The following is a 22934-nucleotide window of genomic DNA, read 5'->3' on the forward strand; positions in this document are numbered from 1 at the left end:
TTCACAGGCCGCCACCTCTCCCTCCTGCTCACACAGACACACAGGCGCACACAGTGAGCTATTGTGTCTGAGAGTTCAGGCATCTGGAGAGCAGAAACCCTCTCGGGTGACCTCTGACCTCTGGTGGCTGAGAGTCACAGACTGACATGGAGGTTTCAGAGAGGCTTTCAGGTGACTCAGAGGGCTGTTAGAGGACTTTTAAAGGAGCATTGTGTGTTGTGTGCAGGGTTTGTTGTGTCTGCAGCTGATTAACGCTGATAAATGATGAGCAACAAACCTGCTATCTTGTGTTATTTTAGCCTGTCTTCCTCAATTTTTACAGTGACTCAGAGTAGCCTAGTAGAGGCGATGTTGAGTTGAGATTTTGTTGCTCACAACAGCAGTGCAGTGTCACATCATATGAACCTTTCAAGTTATTGTCAACCCGTGACGCTGTCCCAGAAACACGGTGACAAGCCTTTTTTTTGACAAGGAGCCAAGACAAACTGGTTGGTAGAGTTCTGCGTTCAGCTGCACAAAGGCCCAACGCTTCAGGGCCTGAAACATTACTGGATATTCATTTACAACGCAGTAGCACTTAGTTGCCCTCTCTGCGCTAGTAATCTGGTGTTTATGTGATTTTTAAGTTGTGCTAGCGGCGAAGGCGATTATTCCTGCTGTGCTTCCTTGTTGGTTGCTGTTTAGGTGAGTGTCAGTGAAGCTGCAGTGTACCCTGTCAAGGTAAACAAATGGCTAACAGAAGCTCCCCTCTACTTGCTGCTGGTGCAGCGCCAGGCCTCCCTGCTAGCTTCGTGTTGCTACGTGTCGCCATGGTGACGCTATCACAAAGGACTCCAGCTGGTTCTCTGTGCGTGCGTGCATGATGGTGGAGAGAGACGGACAAATGGACAGAGCGAGCAGACGGAGCCAGGCAGTAACTCTCTGATTTACCCCCGTCCCTCCTCCTCCTCCTCTTCTCAGTCCTTGTTCAGCTCTTGTTCTCTGCTAGCTATTCTGTAACCTCCCCTCCCTGCCTCACTCCCTCCCCTCTGGCAGACCCTCATCCCAAACACAGTGCAGCTGGGCTCAGCTGTCAATGTTCCCCCATACCGACCACCCCCTGTCCTGCCCTTTGTATTTCTTCGGATAGTGGTAGATTTGCCCTTGGCCCCCGCACGAGGGAGCCCGTTCCTGTTAGCTAGCCTCTTAAACCAAACCGTCTGCTCTTTGAAGTGGCCTATCACACAGATATACAGATCGGAGATTACAAGGCAGCTGCCTGCCTTCAATCTGTCCACTAACGTGAACACGGTGATTAAATAAAGGAAACAGCGTACACCTATGCAGACGCACAAATGGGACGCAGTGATCAGCAGAGCCAAGAAAGAGGTCGGGCTCGCAAGTCTGTTTTTGTTCTGAAGGCTGGAGAAATGAATGAGACTTTGCTTTGTCTCAAGGGAGGGACGAGGGCTTTCTTTGATATTATCAAGCCCAGGGGTGGGGAGAGTGCTCTGCCAAGAAGAACTGCTATTCACACCAACTTGTCGGCATGGGACTTTTGAAGCATTTGTCAAAAGAGGGATTTGGCAGAGAAGCACTAGAGTTTTGTCATTCACAACCTGCTCTCTTCTTTGGGATGACAATACTCGCAGCAGGCTGCAGCTACCTCTGTGAGGGAGGAGAGATGAAATTCCACAACCCCATTTCCATTTAGCGAGGAAATTGTCCCCCACACCACCCCCTTTTTTTTTCTTTGCACACAAGAGAATACAAACCAGGTCTGTGATCAAAGCTGCATTAACCTGATATTACTGTGACAGACAGTCTCTTCTGTGTGCTTGTCGGTGTTTATCTGTGGTCGGTGAAGAGAGTTTTCCACATTCCTTCTTAAGGGTTTGATGGAGTCCTGCGTCACATTCCTGCTTCACTCTGTCCTTGACTGTGTGTGTGGGAGGTCCAGGGCAGTGTAGCTGTCTGATGCTTTCATGGCTGCAAGAGGATCAAGCTATTTTCTTATCATTGCTGTGGAAACTGGAAACTTGGCCTCTGTCTTATCAGGACAGTTGTTTTGGTCCGTTGTTTTCGCCTCGCTATTGTCAGACAAGCATGAATTAGAGGATTCACTTAGGTTGTTTCATCAGGAGTTCTTCTAACGTAAAACTCAACATTTTATGAGACGTCTTGCGTTCCTGTCACAGGCCGGTTCGCTGTTGACAACAGCTCCTGATGGATAGAGAGCATATCACTGGCAGGAAGTCTGCATCTCCCTTGATGTGGAGAAGCGTTAGGCTGGGTTGTGTCAGTGTTATTTGTGTGCCTCTGCAGGCCTGTATGCATATATGTGTGTGTGTGTGTGTGGGCATGCTCCAACTCCTGAGTGTGTTTACTTAACCTGTCTAGGCATTCGAAACCCCTGTCATTCTCCAGTGTGTCTGGCTCTCACAGTGACAGCTAGGTGGGACACCGCGCGTCGTCTAGTGTTTCATACAGTGCTTTATTGAGCGGATGAAAACCCTTTTTAACCCTTCCGCGGGCCTGAGAGGAGCCTCGCACACATATACAGTCATCCAGCATGCACGTACACACATGTGTGACTTTTAGATGACTTCAGGGGATAGGAGCTCTGAAAGGGGCTGACATTCTATCCTTTGAACCTCCACAGTTGATAGGGGCAGGACCTCGCCCTCTCCCTCCGCGAGTGCATGTGTGTGTTCACTGTGCATTTTTTTTTTGTTCTCTTGTGGGTTTGTACTCTGTAACCTTTCCAAAGATTAACCCTGGATGTCGATCATATTCCCCAGACATCTGCGAGAAGTCGAGACAGCGGTGCATATTGTGGCATGCTCGGATGATTTCGCCTGAGATGGCTTTGGCAGTAATTTCTGCGCATACAGTATCTCTCTAAACAAATACACATGACATTTAGCTATAGAAGGATGTACAGTAGCTCTTTTTTTTTTTTGTCTTTCTTGTGGTTCGCTACGGCATCATCAAAGACGCAGATCTTGTCTGGGATCGTCCAATCGCTGCTGGTGAGGCAGGAGGGAGGTGGGAGGGCGGCGGATGACTTTGACAAACCTAAAGGATGAAGTCAGCCCTCTGTACACCTCCAATGTTAAGACCTCTCTGTAGCTGTCAGTTAGACGGCAACGACACAAAGCAAACAAGATCCCACTCTAATAGTTTTAGACATGGGTGCGTGTGCTGGGTGTGGTTAGCAACAGTTGTCTGCCGCACACAGAGCCCCAATCTCGCCACGGTAGGATGTTTGTCTTTTGTAGGGATTAAAGAGATCCAGGAAACCCGCTGTCCTAGTTTTTTTCTGCAGAGCACAGAGAGGGCGACCTAGTTTTGATGATAGGACCAGGCCAGGAAGGAGATTCCAAGCCGTAATGTAGTTAAGAGGTGGCTGTTTTTGTCTCTCGGCGTACAGGATTGTTTTCTTTCGTCTGTTGACATGTTCCTATAGACGGGCCTCAGACTGAGTGTGTGTGAGAGACTCCATTGTCTGTGCAGAACCTGTAGCTGTAACATGAGAGGGAGAGAGTGCTGACAGCAGGAGGGAGAGTGTTACCGAGCCGAGCTGTGATGATTTTAGATTTAATACAAAGCCCTTTAGAGTGCATTGAACTCTCGAGCTGACTTCTGCAATATCACTTAACTTCTGTGCTTAATTATGCATGCAAACAACAGCAAGTCACGTAAGCTGGCACAGATATATTGAGCACATCAAACTGTTCTGGATGTGTACAGTCGATGCGTAGAGGGCTTAACCATCTAGATCAGTGGGTCAAGTGGCTGACATACTAATCCTATTGCTAGATGCGGCTCTGATTTGCTGAACTTGGCCCTAATCTACTGTCCTTTTTTACTTCCACACAGAGACGTAAGACCTCTGGGTAAACTGTCATTTTCTCAGAGGCAGTGAATTAGTTATATATATCTATGAAGTGCCAGATGTATAAAGTATATGCTCTGTATATCTCATAATGCAGCTGAAAAGTGGCTTTAATTGGAGCCTGCTGGTCAAATGCTCACTTCGTCTTTCAAACCACACCCCTCTAGTTTGCAGCACAGCCTATTAAATTTAAAGTCTCAAGCCCAAGCCAAGATAACCCTGACGAAAGCACCACAAGGGCGTCATTGTAATGCCCTTGTAGCGTGTTGTTACGCTGTGTAATAATTCGTCTTTCTCTGTCTCCTCTCTGCAGTGTCATCATGCATCACCACCTACAAAAAGACACCTCCCCCGGTCCCGCCACGAACCACCCCATCCAAACCTCTCATATCCATCACGGCCCAAAGCAGCACCGAATCCGCCCAGGATGCGTACATGGACGGGGGCTCCGGCCCTCGGACGGGCATCAGCTCCCAGCCGGGCCTGTCCAACTCCACGGAGAGCATCGACAGCATGAAGGCCCTGACGGCGGCCATAGAGGCAGCTAACGCTCAGGTGCACGGCCCTGCGAGCCAGCATGTCACCAACAGCACCATCACCATCACTGCCACCGCCACCACCTCCGCCGTCGCACACGTCTCCGCCGAAAGCAAGGCACAGAGGGAAGCGCTCCGCAAGTGCCTCTCCATAGGGATCCAGGTTTGTGGGTCAGCCCAAGTCTCAGTCAGACTACAAAACTCTGGCTTGCAGTTTGACAGCTTCTCCTCTTGTCTCAGGTGGACCCAGAGGAAGGAGAGCCCACAGAGGAGCAGTCCAAATTCCAGTCGATAGGAATTCAGGTGGAGGATGAACGATGGTGAGTCGACACAAAGAGAGAACGAGCACGAGGTTGTAAAAGTGAAACTGGATAAGTGTGAGGGGAGGGATGAGCGGGAGATAGCGGGAACAGAACTTATGGAAACAGAGGGAGGTTTGTAGTGTGCACTACAAGCTTTCGCCCCCCTACATTAGCTTCACCACAGCAGCTGTCCCCAGTTCAGGGGAGGCTGGCGTCAGAGCCCCCTCAGCCAGAGGGCCCCAAGTGACAGCTGGGCCAGAGGATGTGGTGCAGGGAGCTGGGAAGGTGGAGGGGGTGAGTTGACAGCCATCTGTTGCTCCAGTCATTGTGATTCAGGCTACTTTGAGGCTGTGTGTTTGTGTATGTGTGGGAGGGAGGGAGAGAGGGAGGGGGAGGGAGGGAGTTTTATTGGGTTTGTTTAGTTCTGAGAGAGACTGCTGTGCTGTCAGCCACAGTCTTTCATTCTGCAACATGTTCCCAGTTTGAGGAGAAGCGGCCTAGTGTGCACTCTGTTTCATTAGCTCACATCGCACCAAACTTTATCAAGGACACAGGCGTTTCTGGCCTCTCTGTCAGCTCTCAGTCACCCTGTCAATACACTGACCTTGCGTTCGGTGAGGGAAGCTGACCACTTTAGTCACAGTAATGGTTTTTCCACCGGAGTCAAGGTGTGCTTCTGGAATTCAAAGGCACATCAGCATTAATCATAGGTCACAGAGAGCACCGAGTCCAGCACTTTGAAACTTTCACAGTGTCAGGGAATGTGAGGGGATTTCTGAAAGAGGAGGTCTCAGCTGACTGACCAAGCTCTGAGTTCCATGAGTCGCCAAGCCAAATATTAACTCATCCAGACACCTTGTAGTCCGCCGAGGCTTGGATGGATGTTATGCAGCACTGCAGCCTGCACTATACTCTGGTTAATGTTCAGAGGAGGTTGGACGGTATTTTTGTTGGTGCATGCTCGATTGTTTACCTGCTGGCGTGCATCTGTACCGGCCTATGCATGTGGGTGTGTGTGTGTGTGTGTGTGTGTGTGTGTACACCTGGGAGGTCTGGGCATGCTGCCCCCTACGTTAGATTCCCAGACAGTGAGAGTGCCAAACTCCTGCAGCCTTGCTCCAGTGGGTCCGTTTCTGTGTGGGAGTGTGTGAGTGTCTCTGTGTTTATACGCAGCCATCATAGGTCATAACCTCACTGTGCTGTTTGAACTGGGATTAACTGAGAGGGAGTGGAAAATAGCTGTAGCATAGATGAATGCAGCAAATAACAAGCATGTCTTTACACAAACTTTACACAGAGGAAGCTGGTTTTATCATATTTGTTTTCTCTTTTATTTGATTGTGACTGTACATTGAGGAAACCACCATTATCTAAACATGCAGCCAAACGCGGCAAATAAACCGTGATTTACAAATAGGATCAAATTTGATGGATTCTTTAATGTGTTCTAAATTTTTATGGCCTTACAAGTGAAGGTTTAGGCATGTTGGTCACCAGATGGCTTTGCAGTCACAGGAGAAATGGAACATTGCTCATGGTCGTATAGTGACTAAACCATATGCACATCCATCTTGGAAAGTCCGTTAAAGGGACCGCTAGACCTCCCGGGCTTTTTGTTTTTGTCCTAACTAACTGAAGCAAGAGCAAAAAAAACCCAAAAAAAAACAAGAAGCCATGTGTGCAGATGTAACTGTTGAAACGTCAGCTTGTGGTGCGCACTAGCATGACGAGCTGTGGAGTCATCCAGCATACCTGTTTCGCATTTCTGACGTTTCTTCTTGCAATCAAATGAGGCATTATAGACGCATCAGCATTTCCTCTTGTTTGTGGTTTGAACCAAACTCTCTGCAGATAAGAGATCACTAAGACTTCAAAACAGAGAGCCATTCTGAAAGCAGCAGCACGTGGAATGCAAGACTCCGCCTCTGTGGTGATTTACAGCGTTCCGTCACATGAATGTCAAAAAAAACATGGACATTCTGCGTTTTTACTTGCTCCTGCATACTTTCCTCATATTTTACAGTCCCTCCTCTCTCCCTCACGTTGACATTTTCTTCCTAAATGCCCTTGTTCTTGTTCTTTTGCGTCCTGTCTATTGATATGTCTGTGTATCTGTCTGGGCCGTGTTTGGCCTTGCCTGTCTCTGCCCCTGCAGGAAGTTGTTAGCAGCCTGATAGAAAGCAGGCTGAGGTCATTAGAACTGAACACCTGCTCGGAGGAGTTACACTTTAACTGCTCTTCACACACACTCACACACACCAGGCTGCTGGTATGTACACATCAAGCCCATACACACTCTGTTTGATCTACCCGATGCCACTCCCTTGTTCTTGCTCTCTCTCTCTTTTTTTTTTTTTTTTCCACCATGTTCACAGAAGGGTAGAGATGAATGAGAAAAGGGGAAGTAAAGATGAATGGGTGAGGAGGAGTAAGCGGCCGGAGATGAGCTTAGGTGACGGAGCTGCGATCGTTTGTGTGTGTCATCCTGCAGGCCGGTCAAGCTGAGGCTCATGTGTGAGAGTGTAGGCATGTTTAATGTGCAGCTAACCGGCTGGCGCTGCAGAAATCATCAAACATGTGAATCTAATTGTGTCTAAAAGTCGGATAAGGCATGTTTGCTGTATCTGAATTCCCAAGTTTGCCCGAGGACATTTGCGTTGAGCTTAAATGGGCGTTAATGAGCTTTTATTTGCTCTTTCTTTGTATTTTTGGAGCCATTGTCCATGCTGGCTTTTAAGTGCATTTATCAAAGTGTGTTGCTTGCTTTTTAAGTGGCTCAGTGAGCAGCTACATTTTTGTATGTGTTAATAAGTTATGTGCTGTGAGCCTTGTACCACTTTGAGCTGTAATCTTGTCCAATCAGTGAGCAGTTAGCCAGCCAATCCGTCCTCCCACACCCCTCCCAGCATCCCGCAGCACAGCGCCCGCGTCCCTCCAGCGTCCCATTCATTACAGGGGTGGTGAGAACGTAGCCAACTGTGTGTGTTTGTCGGTGTGTGTGTTGATTTAATCTTTGCACGTGTGTGTCTGTGTGTGCATGTCTGCTGTTGCTGCTGTAGCGTGGAGGGACTTGGCAAAGGCTGCACAACAGCGGCACAAAGTTTTTTTGAGCCAAATACGACATGGCACACCCAGCTGTAGAGAAGGGTCCCAGGTGTGTATGTTTGTGAGTGTGTTGTCGTGCACTTCTACTGTTTGTGTATGTGCATCAGCCCCCGGAGCAGGGCTTGTGGTGCGACAGCCGACTGCACACTCTGTTGCTTCTGAATGAGCCAGGTGACAAAACACGCGCACAAAAGACACTACAAAAGCTATTCATCACTATCGGTGATGAGATTGCTGTGATCATAATTTCAATTTGTCACACTGGGAGCACCTCCAGGAGCTGTGTGTAAATAATACCATAATTACTGATGAAAGGAAAACGCTAATAAACTAACGTAAAGTCTGATCTTTAACAGGTGAAAAAGCGACTAAACCTCGCTCTTGCGTCCTGTCCTAGTTACCGCAGGATGACCCGCTCCAACAGCGTCACCACAGCGGTGCAGGCCGACCTCGATAACCCCACAGACGCCCCAGAGCTGCCACCTCGTCACTGTGCCACCATGCCGCGCCAGCACTCTCGCGATGCCGGCTCTTCCACCGTCAGCATCCAGGGCTCTGGAAACCACTACCACGCCTGTGCTGGAGACGACTACGGAGACGTGGGCTTTGACCCGTCCATCCTGCCCCCTCCTGACCCCTGGATGGACAGCGTGCCCGAGCCAGAGGTGGAGGCCCTGGAGGCCGTCGGGCGATCGGTGTGCCCCCGCGACGGCCGCTGGTTCCTCAAGCTGCTGCAGGCTGAGACGGAGCGAATGGAGGGCTGGTGCAGACAGATGGAGCAGGATGAAATGGAGAATGAGCTGCCTGATGAGAGTGAGTCGAATCATCAGGTTTAAATGTGATAATGTGAAGACAAGAACGTCTGTTGTACAGTGATATTAGCTCTGTTTTTCATCCTCCTCTCCTCTGCGCTCCTGATTCGGAGGGTGCTGGTATTCATGGTATTGGACCACAATAGCTGCTTGTTCCTGTCTCAGGCCCTCTGGCCTCCACAGACATACCGTGCATACTTATCAATAGGCCGCTGCTGGCTCCAGCCACACATGTGTCCTCTAGACACACTGTATAATGATCTCTCACACAAACAGAGTTCTCTCAGTGCTCCTTCAAGGCAACTATTTGATTTTCATGTAGCACACATACACACGGAGCAGTGCTTGTCTGCATGAGCACGTCTAAATATGTTTTACACACATACACCCACACTGACACGCCAGACTGAGCAAACACGCCTCAGGCAGCAGGCACTGTATTTATACCTGTCCTTACTGCGCAGCTTATTTCATGTGCTACTGAAAACGTCATTGCTTATGCAGCTAGCGTTGTGCTGTTATGGTTCCAGGCAAGAGATTCTCTCACAGAACACGAAGAACAGGGAGGCTGTCTCAAGGTTATGTTTTTCCAGATCCCACACTACCATGCGCGCACACACACACATGCACATAGACACGCATCCTGAAGGGGTTGAGGACTTTGTGTCTGTAATACAGATTCATTATTCTCCCTGTCAGTTTCTGATTGCATGTGGAGTAATGTATGCACTGACGGTTACATTCCTTTGGGATGTGCTGTATGAGAGAATAGCAGTGGAATCAGGTTATACAGTGCAGCCTTCTTTAGCTCATATATCAGCTGGCCAAACAGACATTGTAAAAGCAATACATCTCTATAATTAGACTTTAGCTTGATTTGACGACAGCAAAAACATTTTTGCACGTACTATAAATGTGGCATTTTGTCTTCACTAAATTTCTATTTTTAAAAGGAAATTCTTTGCATTTCAGTAGTTATTCCGCTCACCTAAATAATTCCTGCTCCTGAAAGCCACATCTAAAACAGAATCCTTCTCTTTTTTTTTCTTTTTGTTGCATTACTAATGCACCTCCTCTGTTAGTGGTGCAACATGCCTGCAGTATGCGGTTCTGTGAGTAATTGCATTGTGAACTGTGTGCGTGTGTGCATGCATGTGCGTCTCTGTCTTTCTGCAGTCCTGGGGAAGATCCGCAGTGCAGTGGGGAGTGCCCAGCTGCTGATGTCCCAGAAGTTCCAGCAGTTCCGGGAGCTGTGTGAGGAGAATCTGGTATGTGTCACCTCATCCTCTGCATGCTCCCCCAGCCCTCCCCCTCCACGCTGACATCATCCTGCACAAATCACTCTGACAGGCCAGGCCGGCAGTCGTTTACTGAGCTTCTAGTACAGACATCACATCTTTGCCATCTTTCACGTATTAAAAAAAATGATCTTTTTGAGTGAAAGCAAGCGCCTGAGAAACACAGACTTCAGAATCAGATGTGCACAGCTGCACGTCAAAATTATATACCCGTTGTTATACTGTATGCGCATTATATAACAATAAGAGCAGCCATTTACAAACACACAAATTCAGCCTTTGAATAAATAGTTACCTTAAAAACATTATTATTAGTGATCCAATAAGAATACAACTTATAAACTAGAACGTGTTTATATTTATATTAATGCACCATTGAATAGAGGAAGGCTATCATGACAAAGTGACTTTTTTTTAAAACCACAGTCGATGTACGATTCAAAACAAAGACTAATAAAGAAGTCAAAGGCAGAGTCTGGATTCACGCCCAGCACTCCCACGTATCACAGTATGATGTCAGTTCAGTGTCATTCCAGTTGCAGTTCAGCTTGGCATTTAACTCGAAGCCAGTTTTGTGATTTGAGCAGCTGCTTTAAAACTGAATCATCACACAGCAACTGCATCTCTCCAAACATCTGTGATTAGCATATAAACAGTATGTGTTTGTATGTGTGTCTTCATGTGTCCATTTGTGTATATGTGTGATGTTTGTGTACCAGAACCCAAATGCACACCCGCGGCCCATCTCGCAGGACCTGGCGGGTTTCTGGGACATGCTCCAGCTGTCCATCGAGAACATTAGCCTGAAGTTTGATGAGCTCCACCAACTCAAAGCCAACAACTGGAAACCTCTGACTCCCCCAGAAATTCAGGTGCAGACGCACATGGCGAATATGAGACTCCATTTTTAAACGATCAAGTGACCTAACCTCAGTATTGTTCTGGAATGCTTCACTAACCCGCATGTTAGCTGCTGTCATTACTGTACACTTTCAATGATAAGTCCAAATGATTCACAGTTAGGCTTTGTTGTAGCATGCAGACACGTGTTGCATACTGTCATGTTGCCTGCCTGACGCCACCACTTGTATTTGTGTGTTTTGTTCTGTCTTGTTGTCGACAGTGAGCTGCTTTTGAGAAGCTTCTCTACCTGCCATGCACCGTTGGGGCCTGTCCATCTCCAATGGTCTTTTACCTCACGCAATGGCCACCATCGTGCTCTCTTACCCCCCACAAATGGCTGCCACTGTGAACCATAACCTCATTCAAAATTGCATGCTCTGACATTTTGCCGGCAACAGCTACACCGCTCTTTCTAACCCTTATATGCAAACTGGCTGCAGTTGTGTCGCTCGTCATTGTGTTTTAGCTGCAGCTTGCCATGAGGACTCAGTGGTCTGTCTTTAAGACTATTTGTCATTCCTGTCCAGGAGAGAAGGATGCCCCCTCCTGTGCCAAAGAAGCCCCAGAAGGGCCACCCTCCCCTGGCTAGGGACCGCTCGCTGGAGAGCTCTGAGCGCCAGCGTCTGGAGGCTCGCAAACGCCTGCTAGCTGCCAAACGTGCCGCGTCGGTTCGGCAGAGCTCTGCTACCGAGAGCGCAGACAGTATCGAGATCTATATTCCTGAGGCCCAGACCAGACTATGAGACACATAAACACATGTACCTACACGATACATTGTCCCATAAACACAAATAGCACTGAATGGTAAGGCTAGGGTGCTACAACACAGCATAATCACATTTTTTGCAGACTCCCTAGATCACTGTGGGGTCAGTCACGATGGAAGCTGTCTGAACAAGAAATGTACATTCACAATATTTATTTATTTATTTATCTGTCTCCCCTTCCCCTCGTTTTCCTCCTCCCAGCTTTGATGTAGCACTCCCTCTTTTCCTCACACCTGCCCCTCACCCCCTAAGAAGTCTCCTACGAATCTCCCTCCTCCCACCCTTTTTTTAAAGTGACCTAATATTACAAAGTAAGCCTGGTGTAGCACAGCAGTGATGCTTCACATCAATGTGTTTCAGGAGCTGAGGACACAGAGGGAGCATGCATGTGCACGTGTGTGTGTGTGCGCGTGCATATGTGTGTATGTATAAACATGCAAACACACGTAGTCACAGGTGATGTATTCGATCTGATCTGCTCAGGTCGATACATCAGATCAAAGGGAGAGGCCACACGCAACCCAGACCCATTGACTTGATATTTATGAAGTTGATTTTTATATTTTTAGTATAAAAAAAATTCTATATTGGATTCTGAAAGTATTATAATCTCACAAGTTTACGCTTTGCATAATGAGGTCAAACACCTAATGGGAAAAAGACCAGAAGAGGCAATTAAAGTGTCATCCGGTGACACAGTCGCCTTCCGTCTGACGGGTCTGTCCGGTGGCCAGAGGTCGACCCCGTACGAAAGGTCGAGAGGTCAGATTTTTTTTGCTCCTCCAGGTGAGGCAGGGCGGCTGCTGAGCCAGGAGCAGGCCTCTGCAAAGAGTGCTGAAAGGATCACTGTTCTAAAATGCCACAAACCTAATCTTTGTGTGTGTGTGTGCAACAGAAAAGAGAGAGAGTGTGTGTGTTTGATTCAAATATATGTTTCAGAAGTGCTTCCTATTTTTCTAGGTCTAAACAGTCCTAGTTCTAATTAATGACTAAGGTAGCAGTATCAATAAACTGTAAACAAAACACCCATCTTGTCTCATTTGAAACTGAGCAACACATGTTTGTATAAAGGACATGTATAACGCCATGACGTGCATGCTCACACAAGGTACTCTTTTTGTTTTTGTCTTTTTTTAACAGGTTTATGCCTAACTCATGTTGTGTTCAGACTTTTTGGTGACGCTAAAATACTGATATTTGGTACAATACTGGTAGTTGTACTATATTTTATTATGTCATTTTTAGACAAGAAAGGTTTATTGACAGTATTGAGACTACAGGACTGAAAAGGGACTATTTCTCCTCACTGTGTGTGCACTATCTCTGCCTCCAAATGAAGCAATTATTTGAAGGTCATACGGAAAAAAAGAAAAAAAAAATCCAGTTTCTAATATTTTGTATTCATGTTTAATTTATTGATTAGGAGAACAATGACTGTTTATTGACATTGTGATTATTATTATGCACTGACAACAAGGCCCTTATACTGTGTTTGTGTTTTATTTATGTTCTTTAGCATGACAGGCACCTTTTTTTTCTTTCTTTTTCTTTTTCCGTTTCAGTGATCAGCCTTAATTTCTAATACGATAGTCGAGCACAACAGCAGTCTCAGGGGAAGAAGTGTGTCGAGTGCGTGTTCGTGTGTGTGTGTGTGTGAGAGGCTCGAGAGGTGAGAGAAAGTGACTTCATGTGACCGTGTGTGACCCATGGCTTTGCCTCTTATTGTATATAACCCCCTGCCATCAGGATAGGCCATGATCTTAAATATAGGAAACCGTGTCCATGCCATCTTCTAGGCGATGTTCCTGTTGAACGTCGCAGCCCTACTTACTTCAGCGTAACAAGGTATTTCTGTCAGCTGCTTGAATGTGGAGACAATCCTGAGCCGGTTTTATTCGGTCACTTATTTGTTTTGATAACAGAAATAGCAGGACTTTGGTGTGTAGTCCAACTCTCTGTATTAAATCTGGAAATATTTTGTGCCATTGGATGACTATAGGCAAGGATACAGTAATATTCCTGCTATTTGTCCCTGTTGAACAGCTACCTGAAGTTCTCATCGAGAGACGTCTGTTAGTGAAGGATCTCAAGTGATGATGTAACCGTACAGTATGATTTGTATTTCCTTTAGTCGGTCGATATAAATTTTAGAGAGGGTGCATATAACAATAGTTCAAACTTAATGCCATTTTACGTAGATTGAAGCTCATTTTAGTATTTTTACTTTGGAACTTGTATTTGAATTGAATTGTCTGTCAAATGATTGATTCTTTATTTATGTTTTATTATATTAACATATCAATATAACACTCCTGGTATAGCAGGGAGTTAGAAACCAGAATGTTGGATTGTGGTTAAAAATTTAAAATACACTCCAGCAAATCCTGGCAAATTCTGAAGCTTGTGATGTAGTTATATTAAGAGAAAAACATTCAAATAAACATTTGTACATAAATGAATGTTTCCCTTATGTAAATGTAAACTAAAAAAAAAACAAAAAAAAAACCCAATCAAATAACATATTAAGCAGATATACATTTTGTATTTAATGTTATTACACTGTTGATGTTATGGCACGTGTATGAGCTCTTATCAGCATTAAAAAGAAAAAAAAAAAAAAGAAAGAAATATCATTGCCATAATTTTGTTGTGTTCATTTCTTTCCCGTCTCCACATGTGTTTTCAATTGGAATATAATTAAACAGATTACAAGGCTAGCGTGGTGTGTTTTTAGGGCATTTCCCTTCCGCAGGGGCGCGTCCCCATAATTAGACAGCACTTTTGGCCTTGGCTTAGCCTTGACGCTCCTGTACATGCAGCTTCTGGTGATTTGTCATTCACACATCAGTCATGCTGAGGGGGAGGCACGCTGGTCTCGGTGGCCAGAGTTGGGGTTAAGGGGGTGTGTGTGTGGGGGGCGGGGGTGTCGTCTTTGTGCACGGCCTGGCCCTGGGTCAATCTACCCATCAGATGGTCCGCCGTGGTGGGCTGCAACTGTCTACTGTGTGCCTGGAGGTCTGTTTTAAACAGTTATTAGCGATTACATCATACAGATTCAGCCCAGCCCCCCGCCACGAGACCAGAGCTGTCACTTTTGACAGAAAACATGTGACCAAAGGTGGAAAAATGCATTCTGAATGCTTGCTGGTGACTGGCAGGGGCAGCTCCTGACACTGACAAGGCAATAAGTAAGCAAGATTTTTCAGCTGATTATTTTGCTGCTGCCTTTTAGAAAACTTTGATCCAAACCAGTGGTGGGAGAAGTATTTAAATCTTTTACTAAAGTCAGTGTAAATATAAGTTTAGGTAAAAGTCTTGCATTAAAATAATTCTTTAAAAAAGTACTTTATGCATTTAAAAAATAATAATAATAATAATACTCAGCATTATATTATATATTTTATATTATATATTTTATGATTTAATATAATATTAACTAAATAATTTAGGTGGAAGCAGACTTCTTTACAGCTATAGTTGATCAAACGCTTCTGAATTTAACTATTTATTATATATTTTTTACTAATTACTGTATTGTTTTTATCTCATATTGACATGTTTTTATATTATATAATTTTAAGTATATCTGCATTTAATGTCATGTAGATGAGGGCTGTCCCTCAATGTGTTCTCCAAAGTTTAAAAAAAAGAAAAATCACTTTATATCTAATAATAAAACACAATTGTTTGCACATAAAACCATTGTCTAGTAATGTTTAAGTAACTCTAGCTGTGAAATAACTGCAGTGGAGAAAAAAGGACAATATTCCCTTTGAAATGTGGTAGAGAAAAGCTATAAAATGGCCTAAAATTGAAATACAAGCACTTGATTATTTATTTAGCTTCCATCAATGGCCTCAGTTGTTACATATTATAGGTAATTGATTAGAGAACATCAGCTAGATCACATAATTAGAGCTCATCTTTATAAGGATAAAAGAGCGCTCCTATTTATTCTTATCGAATCAGGAAAATAAACTGTTGTCTGCCTTCAGAGGAGAATATAATAAATGAAAGGGTGCCTGTCTTAGCAAATATAGACAACAAATCCTGTTGAGGCCAATAGAGAAGCTTTAAGTCTGCAGAAGAACCAGAAGGGAACAGCTGTCTGCCTCCTCTTCCAACGAGCCAACGTACTCGGTTGTAAGCTGCCTTACATTGACTCTATTGAGACGTAGACACACATAAAACCCCGCTGGCAAGAAACTGTTGACGTCTGCTGTTTGCCCGTGTTAATTTATGCAGGATTATGCTAATTCGCAGGAGCTGTTGTAAACCTCTCACACACAGGAATGCCTCTGAATGCCTGTGGAAAAGACATGAACGCCACGCTATTTCTGTCCTCCCGTATTCCCGTCTTTTATTTACCGAACATTCTAGCTCAATACACTCTTCTCATCCTTAAGGGATAAATCTGTAATCTTGGCAAAGTTCAGCAGGATTTACAAGAATACAGCCTGTATAAATGTGCGTTAGAGTTAAGTGATCTGAAGGAGGGAAAATACTCGAATTAAAAAAAAAAAAAAGATCAATTCTGAGATGTAGAAAAACAAAACTTTATTTGAATCCCATGTGACCCCTTTTTGCCACAAACATTGCACAGTATGAAAAGAAATCACATCATTGGGCATCATGTCACATTAACTATACACATGGTCCTATTATACATGAAAATGCTTTTTTTTTGGTGATTTCAAAAAATGCTGTCTTTTGTCAGGTTGTAAAACAGCAAATGCAGAAAAAAGACATCTGTAGTGTTTTAATTTTCCAGTCCACTGGCCGTCGTTTTCGCTGAGTGATGGGATGAAGGCTCAGACTAAGAACCTGCTACATTGGTCATCTGAAATATCCCTTGGTGGGGAGATAAGAGTAACAAAAAAAAAAAAGCATAGAGGTTTTTTTTTTTCCTTTTAAAATAGCTAAAAGTAAATTACAAAATCAAAAACTATACTCATGAAACACAAACATTTACTACAGTAGTGAATAAGTTTGTCATAGATGCCAAGAGCAAAGTATGTTTAAGACACTGAGATGACCTTCTTCTGCCTTTAGTGTGCAAACAAACGAGGCAGACCAATCATGAACTGATCTCTGAAATGCTAAACAGTAAACGTGTGTGGGTGCGACCAATCCCGTCCGATTGGTCCGTGAAGGAAGACTGCTCCATCCTCTACTATGATATACAGTATAATGGAAAGACATAAAGACAGGCAGCATTTTTCTGATAACATTTTTGGTCCCTGTGTGCAAATAAAATACACATGTAGATACATACGCATGTATATGAAATGAATAAACAACTTACAGCCAAGGCACCTCGATACAGTTCTTTTTTTTTTTTTTCTTTTTTCAATAAAAAAACAATCCTCATCATATTGATTGGTATACCAAAAATAGAAATGATCAGGCTTTTCGTGTGGATTTGTTCTCTGTTTACGTGCAGACAAAGTCACCGGGACCGAGGAGTCGAGACGCAAAGTCAGTCTCTCCTCTTCTGTCACTTTCTCCTTCCTTTAGGAGACCAGCTGTTTGGCTTGCAGCTCCATCTCCGCGGCCCGTTTGAGGGCCACGTCCACCAGGAGCTGGAAGCCGCTGAAGTCTTGTGTGAGGTCTGGAGGGGTGGGGGGAGGGGTGTTGAAGAGCCCGCTGCGGGGGCTCAGGTTGCCCTCCATGCTGCTGCTGCCGAGGATGGTGGTAGTGGTGGGGAGCGGCTGGCTGCCCGGCCCTTCTTCCCGGCACCGGAGCAGCGCCTGAGCCTGCACGGACTGCAGCAGCTCGGCCGCCCTCTCGCAGTTCATTCCCGGCACGGAGGGGTGGGGGGCGGTCGGGCTGGCTTGCATTGCTGTGGTGACAGTGGTGTGACAGATGACGGAGGGCCGGGTGGGCATGAGCCCTGGAGAAGGGGACGCCGAGGTTGGAGAGGGTAGGGACGGGGACGCCGCCTTCCTCAGGACGCCGGGCGTGGCGGGTTCGAAGCTGGAGGGGTGGAGGACGCGCTTGTCGTAGCTCTCCTCCGTACCTGCCGCCGGGCTGCTGTGTTTCGGGGACTGGGAGCTGTCGGAGAAGCTGTCGCCGGCCTTGCTACCTTTCCTGGAGATGGTAAACTGGTTTGGGTCTTTGCCATCTTTCCTCAGCATCTCTGGCAGAAGTCGCCGCCGTGCATTAATGAACCAGTTGCACACCTGGAAAAGAAAACAACAAACATCCCCCCGCCGTGAGAAAGCTGCATCGCATGGCTCGGCTGCGTTTGTGTCGTGCGATTTGAAAGAAAATCTGGCTGGTGCGTGTATCCCCAGGTGTAGCATATGTTTTCAATAGAAAAATCAAAATGAAACCCGGCCTATCACACACTGATATTTCACACCACAGGCTGTGTATTTCACACCGTTAGTATTTCCTGTTTTTCTCATTACAGCACTACAGAAAGGTGAAAAGCAGACCTCAGAAATTTAGGCCAAAGTTTATTATGGCACCTCAAACTATCAGCTAAACATTAACTTTCTTCACTAGTTTGGGACTTCTTAATCCTGCATTTATAAGGAGTTTTCTATAAAAACTAATCTCCTTTGTCAGCAGTAATCACGGTCATCTCTCTTCTTTTTTTTCCTCAGTCCTCCAGGCTAGTCGTAACTGGCTCAGGGAGGCTTGTAGCTCTAACTATGTAAATGACTCTGCATTGTTCCCAGACAGCTGGGATGGAAAGGGGCTAGAGGGAGGGAAATTCCTGTCCAAGCGCCTCAGCCAAGCCCACAGCACACAGGGAGTGAGTTTACTCACGTTGTCTCATAGACTTTTATGTTGCAACATCAAGCTGGTTTGGATGACCTTCAATTCACTGTTTATGTGTCATGTTTTGTTTGCCATCCAGCCAGGAAATGATTCAGTCAAGCTGACACTCGTTTCCTCCCGACTTTTACAGTGGTCTGTTTACACTCTAAGGGGTTTACTGGCAGCTTTAGGCTTAGGTAATCGCAACTTTTTCTGTCACATCTGTGCGCGTACCTGCAGTGTGGAGAGCTGAGTCTGCTTGGACAGGAGGGCTTTCTCCTGCTCCGAGGGGTAAGCGTTGTAACGGTGCTCGTACAGCCAGTCCCTGAGGATCTGGACCGACTCCTTGGGCAGATTCCCTCGCCGCTTCCTCTTCCCGTTGCTCCCGCCGCTGGACGACAGGTCCAGAGGGGCGTCCACGCTGTCTTCGTCGTCTGTCTCGCTCCCTGACAGCATCATCAAACCTGTATGGAAAGAGGGAGGGGGGGAGAGAGTGTGTGAGAAAACAGGACAAAGGAGAGAACACAGATCCTCTAAAGTCAGCTACCCTCCCGTCTTCGGCATCCCGGCCGCCGTGTGCCGCAGCCGTTTAACCAAAAGCTGTCTGGGAGGCAGCTGATGTGTCAGAAGCAAGCTGTCAAGTTCAGCCATGTGATTCATATAAGGAGCGAGGAAGGGAGGGAGGGAGGAGGGAGGAGGAAGGAAGGAGGGAGGAGGGAGGGAGGGAGAGAGAGAGGGAGGGCGGCGGCGGAGGTGGGGGGGACGTCACAAAGGCTGGTCTGATGCTGTGTCAGTTATAAAACCTGCCTCAACAAATACAAGCCAGGTCTACTCCACAGAAACAATCACTTGTTTAAAAGGCAGATTTTATTTTGAAAAACAGCAGCAGTGTATTTACACAGATTACAGAGCAGCATTTTTTTTTCTTCCTTAAACCATGAAGATGAATGAAAAGGGAGGGGAAAGAGTGACACTTGTAAACTGCCTTTTAAAGCCTAGTTTAGTGCAGTTTTCAGTACATGATGCCACATAAGGAATTCTTTTTAGATGTGACGTTCAGGTGAATACAGTACACCTGGGCTCCTGTGCAAAGGCAGCCATTATGAAAACACGATATTTAATCTACAAGCTTGTGCAGTCAGTCTGCTGCTGCTGCTAGTGGGGTTAAAAGAAGAAAAAAAAAACTAGTGGGAAAGGACTCAGAAAGTTCCCAAGTCTGAGCGGCCAACAGGATGAGGTAATTACGTAGGCTGGAGAGCAAGGGGAAGGGGGAGGGGAGACCTGTTGCAAATCAGCGTCTCCAGACTAAACAAAAGAATCCAGGGCTGCGTGCTTCTTTGTATGCAATTCAAAAGTTTCTGCTCGCAGAAATAAAAAATAAAAACTTCCCCAGACAACTTAACCCCCTTTCTCGATACATTACAACCACACAGAGAGAGCCGTTTAGTTTTTTTCCCTTCTTGTAACCAGACGAAGACGCTTTGTGAGTTCAACCAACTTGTTAGGGGGTTTTTCTATTGTGCTTCTGCTGCACCACGAGGTCCGTGAATGCAGCGAGGCAGCAGCAGCAGCAGCAGCAACAGCAGCAGCAACTTCCCACAATGAGGTCAGGATGAACATTAGCCTACATTTGGATTTTAATCCAATTTTTTTTTTGAAGATGTTAGGAAGCGATAAAAAGACACAAGGTAGCGATTTTGAACGCTTGCAGGTTGAGGGAAGGAAAACAATGTAACACTTCTCAACTCCCAATTCAGTTCACTTGTAGCTTCACTTTAGCTACAAACAAACATTTTTTAAAAAGTTCGTCACAAAATGTAGCTAATTAAATTATCTCCAGCGTCTTTTTTAATTCAGTTTTTTTTAATGAGGCTAATTACACCGTGGCTACGAGACACAACACGACTTAGTAGTGAGCTAATGTGGCGAAACTTCAACAAAAACCGAGTCTTTTATCGCCACGGACGATGAAAGCTAGCTAAAAACCACTTTTGACATAGCGCCAGCACATGGCAGAAAAAAAGCCCCCTGTCATGTCTGGAAAGGAAACAATAGACTGCGTGGTTTGCATATGAGGGGGGAATCGCTCTGTTAATCGTCTTGAACGCTTTTTAATTTTTTTTTAGTCTAATTAAACTTCATTTAAAAAAAAAATCTCCTTACCCTTTTTCGTCTTCATCTCCGTGCGAAAACGTCCCACTTTATTCCTCGTCAAGCGCACCAGAAAATCTTCTCCAGATATCCCCAGCGTGTATCCGAATATCCGAGGGAAAAAAATCATCCAAACTCTTGTTGTTGTTATTTTTTTTCTTCCTCCTCCGTCTCCTTCTCCTTCTTCTTCTTTTCGCGCGTATATGCGTCTCCTCTCCTCGTTCGGAGACTCGAGGGTTACCTGAGATCTCTGCGTCCCTTCGGCTCAAAGCCCCTTTTCTCATTGACTGTGTGTTTGATCCTGAAACTGGGTGACAGCTATCTTTGACAGCTGCGTGACTCAACGCACAGAGATCCTCCCACCGTGGAGAGCGGAGGAGAAATCTCTGACATCAGCATGGCTTGTTCCACTGACATGGATACAGTCTGGCTAAGCTTTAACCGCTGCAGACCCTCCTCCTCCTCCACCTTCCCTCAAAACAAAGTCAAAAAAAAAATGCGCATTAGCACCTTGTTTATTAAACTATGGCGCATAGAAAAGCGTTGGTGATCGAAGCGCGCGGCCAGAATGACAACAACAATAACAACAACAACAGGCTGCTGCTGCTGTTGGAGAGCACTGCGGACCTCGTGGTAACACCTACACAAACACAATGAAAAATCACATTATTGCAAAGGATGCCTCTGACTGGGTGCGCGGTTTCCTCTTATCTGCGGTTTTCATCTCACTTATTGCAAAATTATCTGTGTTGCACTTCTTCTTTGTGTGTTTAAAGATAAATGCACAACCACAATCTGAGATAATTACATTATTTTTACAATCACACGAGCCAGCCAGCCCCCTGCGTAATTTACTACTGTAAACCCCCCCTCCTTCCTCCCATGTTTTTTTTTTTTCCTTCTGTTGAAGCTGAATTTTTCCACTGGTGTCATTTCAAGCTGAAATATTACCCAAAGTGCTCAGGAATGAGGAAACGTCTTAATATACAGTATAAACGCGAACGCAGCAGAAGCAGCGAGGTTATTGATCCAACCTTGCGCCAGCTGGAGGTTAGAGCAGCGGTCCAGGTTACTAAAGACAACAGTGTAGGGGCTGAAGGAAGCGATCAATGCCTTCATTTGTATGCGGTGCACAACCTTGCGACAGCTGCTGTAGCATCGTCTCTTTGCATGCATTTGTTCCAGACGAGGCGTTCGGTTCTTTCCCCCCTCAAGTGAAGCTAAATGTCGCCTCCGTGTGCGCGCATGCGGTACTGTGCACCTGAACGCAGCACACGTCAAACGTGAAGGTGCTCGGATTCCCTCTACTGGTTGTTGTGGTGCCAAACATAAGGAAGACAAAAAAAAGGGGGGGAATAGAGTTTGATTAGAGAAGTACAGGAAATAACAATGTTTTATCTACTTTTTAAATAAGCATTTCCTCAGAGGAAATAAAATGTATTTGATAAATTGGAAAATAATTTATAAGACACATCAACAAATGCCTCATTTTAATAACATTCTACAGTTGGAGAATTCCTCTAAAATAAAAGCACTGGTATGACTCTGTAAAAATACTCTGTTACAAATAAAACCTTCAATTTAAAGTCAGTAAAATTCGGAAATTGAGCTCGAAGTATTAGAAATATAAATACAATCCATGATACAGTATTAGATTATTATTATTTTATTTAAAAAAAAAACAGTAGGGTTTTACTGTTGTAGTAGGTTTCAGTGGAACACATTGTAAACTACTGTTTTAATTATTGTCTCTAGTAATTTATTTGATGGTTTAGTTTGCAAAAAATCTGATAATAGAGAGAAATGTCGTCACAACTTCTTCTTGATCTCGCTTATTATGTTTAATCAGCCACTGAAACCTTAATATAATTATTTTTTTAAAAAGGTCAAATTATTAAAATATGCATTTTCTTTTAGATTTTTTTAAACATTAAAATTATTAAAATAATTAAAATAGAAAAGCAGTAAATCAGATGAATAAAGATGGAGACATGGAAGGTTTTTACATGACAAATTGGCAAAAATACTTGCTAATATTATTTTAGGAAAAAAAAATCCTGATCAACAAATTGTTTCGGCGGCAGTTGTATGAACTGTAGAGTAGTTTAATTCATAACAAAACCTATTTTACAAGCTGTGGTTGTTGTTGCTTTATGTTTTGTGGGCAAAAAATTCTAACTTTTGTAACTGAATCTGTCAGTCTAAAGTTCTAGTGTAAAAATCTAAAATATTACAAGTAGTTAAAATTAGTTACATTGTTACTTAGTTACATTCCACCCTTGATATTTCATTCCAGGTAACAAACATGTAGAAATGCAAAAGGTCTCCCACTACAAATAGTCTGTTTTAAAATTAGTATATAATTCCCGGATTTTTCTTGTAAATGTCTTTACAGCTTCATCTGTAACTGACTCC

The 22934-nt window shown here is 44.9% G+C and overlaps 2 protein-coding genes across 2 annotated transcripts in view; one reads left to right on the forward strand and one right to left on the reverse strand.

Moving 5' to 3' along the window:
* Positions 1-14242, forward strand: part of dlgap1b (discs, large (Drosophila) homolog-associated protein 1b) — a 47036-nt gene extending 32794 nt beyond the window's left edge. Inside the window, exons 5-10 of the mRNA XM_008280798.1 lie at positions 4191-4576; positions 4654-4733; positions 8218-8633; positions 9809-9900; positions 10650-10802; positions 11361-14242. Coding sequence (XP_008279020.1) covers positions 4191-4576; positions 4654-4733; positions 8218-8633; positions 9809-9900; positions 10650-10802; positions 11361-11576 — 1343 coding nt within the window. The 3' untranslated portion in view covers positions 11577-14242. The remainder of the gene's footprint in view (positions 1-4190; positions 4577-4653; positions 4734-8217; positions 8634-9808; positions 9901-10649; positions 10803-11360) is intronic.
* Positions 14243-16135: 1893 nt separating this feature from the next.
* tgif1 (TGFB-induced factor homeobox 1) lies at positions 16136-20994 on the reverse strand. The gene is made up of 3 exons (XM_008280799.1): positions 20532-20994; positions 18603-18832; positions 16136-17782 (listed from the first exon to the last, which is right to left on the reverse strand). Exons 1-3 carry the CDS (start codon positions 20647-20649, stop codon positions 17114-17116), a joined length of 1017 nt encoding a protein of 338 aa, XP_008279021.1. The 5' UTR covers positions 20650-20994; the 3' UTR covers positions 16136-17113.
* Positions 20995-22934: the final 1940 nt, after the last annotated feature.

The sequence above is a fragment of the Stegastes partitus genome, unplaced genomic scaffold, assembly GCF_000690725.1.
Source record: "Stegastes partitus isolate 25-593 unplaced genomic scaffold, Stegastes_partitus-1.0.2 Scaffold210, whole genome shotgun sequence".
Taxonomy (NCBI): Eukaryota; Metazoa; Chordata; class Actinopteri; family Pomacentridae; genus Stegastes; species Stegastes partitus.